Below are 3,413 nucleotides of genomic sequence, written 5' to 3' on the forward strand. Positions count from 1 at the left end.
TGGATAAAAAAATATAAAAAGTGAGAAGAGGAAGGAGATGATCTTGTCTATAAGTGGTATAATTTTCATTTTTAATCAAGTTTTAATTATATATAATAACATATGTTTTGTTGAAAACCTGTTAATAATTCTTATACAGGAAGGTTCTTTTTTTTTTTGAAACACATACAGGAAGGTTTCTTAATCATATTATTACGGATAAAACAGAATGAAATTTATTTATATATATCATCTGCATCAGTCAATATTTAATCCATCATAATTTAACAAATTTTTGATCAACTGATCACATAACTTGGATAGTATGATCATTTTGGTTACATTAACTATATATGCTATGAGTCCATAATTAATGATGTAGATCAAGCCCACTTAGCCATGACGGCCATGCCACCGGCACCAAGCAAAACAGCGGCATAAGACTTTAATTGAAGCTTGATGCTCCGTTGCATCTTCTGTCCCATAAAATCGGCAGCGAGAAGGTCGACTAGAGCCATGTAGATGAGTAGTCCAGCCGAGGAAGCGTTGAGAAGTCCAACGGTAATGAGCGAGTCAGGGCTATTCTCTTTGTACGTTTTAGATAATGCCATCCCTAGAGCCACTCCAAAAGGTGTTGTCACCGCGAAAAAGAAAGCCATCACCCCTTTTTTCACCCACCCGTATTCTGCCTGCGCGTGTTCACAAGTTCTCATCAAATGATTTAGCAAGTTTTGAAGAAACTTATTTTAGCGAACCATATACTGGACATGACTAAACCGGACCTAAATAGTTACATGGAAGGGATGTATTCACCTGGAGGATGCAGCCACCGAGACCCATGCCTTCGAACATTTGGTGGAAACAAAGAGCAGCGACGAGGCCTTTGATGGTGCAAGTATTGTTAGTGGCTCCTACAGAGAGTCCTATCACTATCGAGTGCACCACTATTCCTAGCTCCAGTACCTGTTCCATTTTTGTTCATTTCAGCTACTCACTTGTCACAATGCTCATGCCGCAGTGGCTGCAATCAATCTCATGATACTAATCAACTCTCTTTTTCTAGATTTTTTTTTCTTCAAGGTATCAAATTTTTAGGCTCTACTCTGAAATAATAATATTTACCATTTGGAATAAAATAAAATAAAATGTATATTAAATCATAATTAGTAATTGAAAGATGGATTGAAACTTTTCTAATGACCAATTTACTATATAAAACTAATTGATAAAAAGACTGATATATGAGTGGTCCAACTTCCCATACCCTTCAACTATATTTTCTAAAACCATTTTAGGCAGTTAAACTGTCTAATGTTACCACTAAATTATGTCATTTTTATGATCAATTTTTTAAATGTCATTTAAATTAGGAAATCTCAATCCAGTACTGCAACCTACTTGTGTTAAACCAAAACCATAAAGAAAGGCCGATCTGAAAATTGAATCAAACAAAATTAAGCTACTGAAAATAAAAATAAACCAACTAATTATTTTTTTTTTTTGGTAAAATGTCAAACGATTAAAAAAAATTTGCTAAAAAGAGACTAAATTCAAACTGAAATAGCAAAATCAAAATCATATTATAAAAGATACTTGCTTCTATAATTCATAAATAAAGTAAAATAAACAAAAAAAAAGTCAAACCCGAGAAGCGGGAAAAATGGACATATTAAAGCCGTATTATGTGAATATTAATCAATCTAATTCATTTCTTATTGGATGTAGATCTAAAATCGTTGACTATTTTTAGTATTTTAATTTTTTTTTAAAACCAACAGAAAATTTCCCAAGTGTTAGATTAAAAATGTGGATCAAGATCAACTTAAGAGGTTTACTTTTGAACTTAAAGAAAAAAAAAAGATTGAAGAAATACTAACAATGGCAATAACTCTATATCGCAGAAGCTGTAAGGAAGAACCAAGCTCCTTATCATTGTCTCCATGAACGTCATGATGAAGACCATGACCGTGGCTATGATGGGGTGCGTGAACCTGCACGTGCCCTATCTCTTGGTCAGGAGTCTCAGCTGACGTCACCTCAGGGCGCAAGTCCTTCCTGCCAGACTTGGTGAAAACACTAGTGGTGATAGAGTCAACCATGAGTGTGAATATGGCGGAGATCATAGCGACGAAGCCAGTGAAAGGAAACTTGTGCCAGGGGTTATCGCCAAGACAAGGAGACGAGAGCATATCAAAAGAATCAGGCAAGACATGCATAAAACCAGTGGAGAGGATGATTCCAGAGGCGAATGATTTGACGATGAGGAAGTGAGATTTCTCGGGCTGAAAAGCGGGAACGGACCGGGCGAAGAAGGGAAGGCAAACGCCGATAAGGCTAGTGATAAGGATGCTGAAGATTGCTATAAGTTTGAGATCTAATGCTTTGTTTTTGTCGATACATGTATTGTTGGATACAGGTTTACAATCATTTTGGGATTGAGATAGAGCTACGGGGAAGTGGGAGGTGGAGAGGAGGAGGAAGATGGCGATGGTGACAGAGAAAATGAAAGGACTTTGAGTCTTTCTCATTTTTGCGTTCTTGAATGTGATAGCATATTTCTTGTTATCCTTATATAAGGGAAACTTGAAGCATATCTCAATAAAAGAGAATTAATGTCGACATTAGTGACATTGCTATTTAATTAATTTCAACATGTTTTGTTTAGAAAATATCGAATTGCTAGCTAACAGCAGTAAGGCATGTTCTCGACAGACGCATATCAACTATTTGAATTAGCTCTCACTTGAAAATAGCATAATCAAGAACTTTTAGACGAATTAAGAGAGAATGTCTTTTGCCTTAAGAGTTTTCTTTATTAGTTTCAAAAAAGAAGAAGAAGAATTTCTTTAAACTTGTGAATAATATTTCAAACCTTCAAGATTCTTTCATCTAATCAAAACAACACCTAAAATGAAATTTCCTCTCCTTAATAGGAACGTATTAAAAAACGTATTCCATCCTATACCAGTTCTTGTGAAATTCCATTGATATCATTTAAGCTCTAAGTAGTGATTATTAAAAAATTTACAAAAAACAAGTGATTATTAAAAGAATAGCAGAATGAAAAAAATGAAAAATAATAAAATAATAAATATGAAGAGAAATATATAGGGAAAATTCTAAATACCCTAAAAGGAGTTTTTTTGACCAAAAATACACAAATAAGAAAATGACCAAAAATGTTTGAATAAGGAAATAAAAGACACTTATACACTTACTCTATATATATAAATATAAATAAATATTTAAATAAATAATAAAAATATTTTTCAGTTCAAAAAAAAATATCGATTTGTTTTCCATTTTTTCAATTTTATTTAAAATCTAAAATAAAATTGGAAACTATTTTTTAAAATTATTATTTTAAATTTTACTTTAAAAAAAATCATAACACCCACTCCAAACTTTCTCATTAAACTCTAAACCTTAAATTT

General features: G+C 32.9%; 1 protein-coding gene across 1 annotated transcript; it reads right to left on the reverse strand.

Annotated features, from left to right (window-relative positions):
• Positions 1 to 211: 211 nt before the first annotated feature.
• On the reverse strand, positions 212 to 3,047 carry LOC106364386 (probable zinc transporter 10). Its single transcript, XM_013803973.3, has 3 exons — positions 1,857 to 3,047; positions 793 to 942; positions 212 to 668 (listed from the first exon to the last, which is right to left on the reverse strand). Exons 1-3 carry the CDS (start codon positions 2,505 to 2,507, stop codon positions 363 to 365), a joined length of 1,107 nt encoding a protein of 368 aa, XP_013659427.1. The 5' UTR covers positions 2,508 to 3,047; the 3' UTR covers positions 212 to 362.
• Between the last annotated feature and the right edge of the window lie 366 nt (positions 3,048 to 3,413).

This window comes from Brassica napus, chromosome C5, assembly GCF_020379485.1.
Source record: "Brassica napus cultivar Da-Ae chromosome C5, Da-Ae, whole genome shotgun sequence".
Taxonomy (NCBI): Eukaryota; Viridiplantae; Streptophyta; class Magnoliopsida; order Brassicales; family Brassicaceae; genus Brassica; species Brassica napus.

Bases quoted from the DNA above. Each gene is read 5' to 3' on its own strand.
- LOC106364386 (XM_013803973.3), bottom strand. From the start codon at position 2,507: ATGAGAAAGACTCAAAGTCCTTTCATTTTCTCTGTCACCATCGCCATC. The intron at 943-1,856 runs GTTAGTATTTCT...AAAATGGAACAG, and splicing joins GATATAGAGTTATTGCCATT to GTACTGGAGCTAGGAATAGT. The intron at 669-792 runs GTGAATACATCC...GAACACGCGCAG, and splicing joins TCGGTGGCTGCATCCTCCAG to GCAGAATACGGGTGGGTGAA.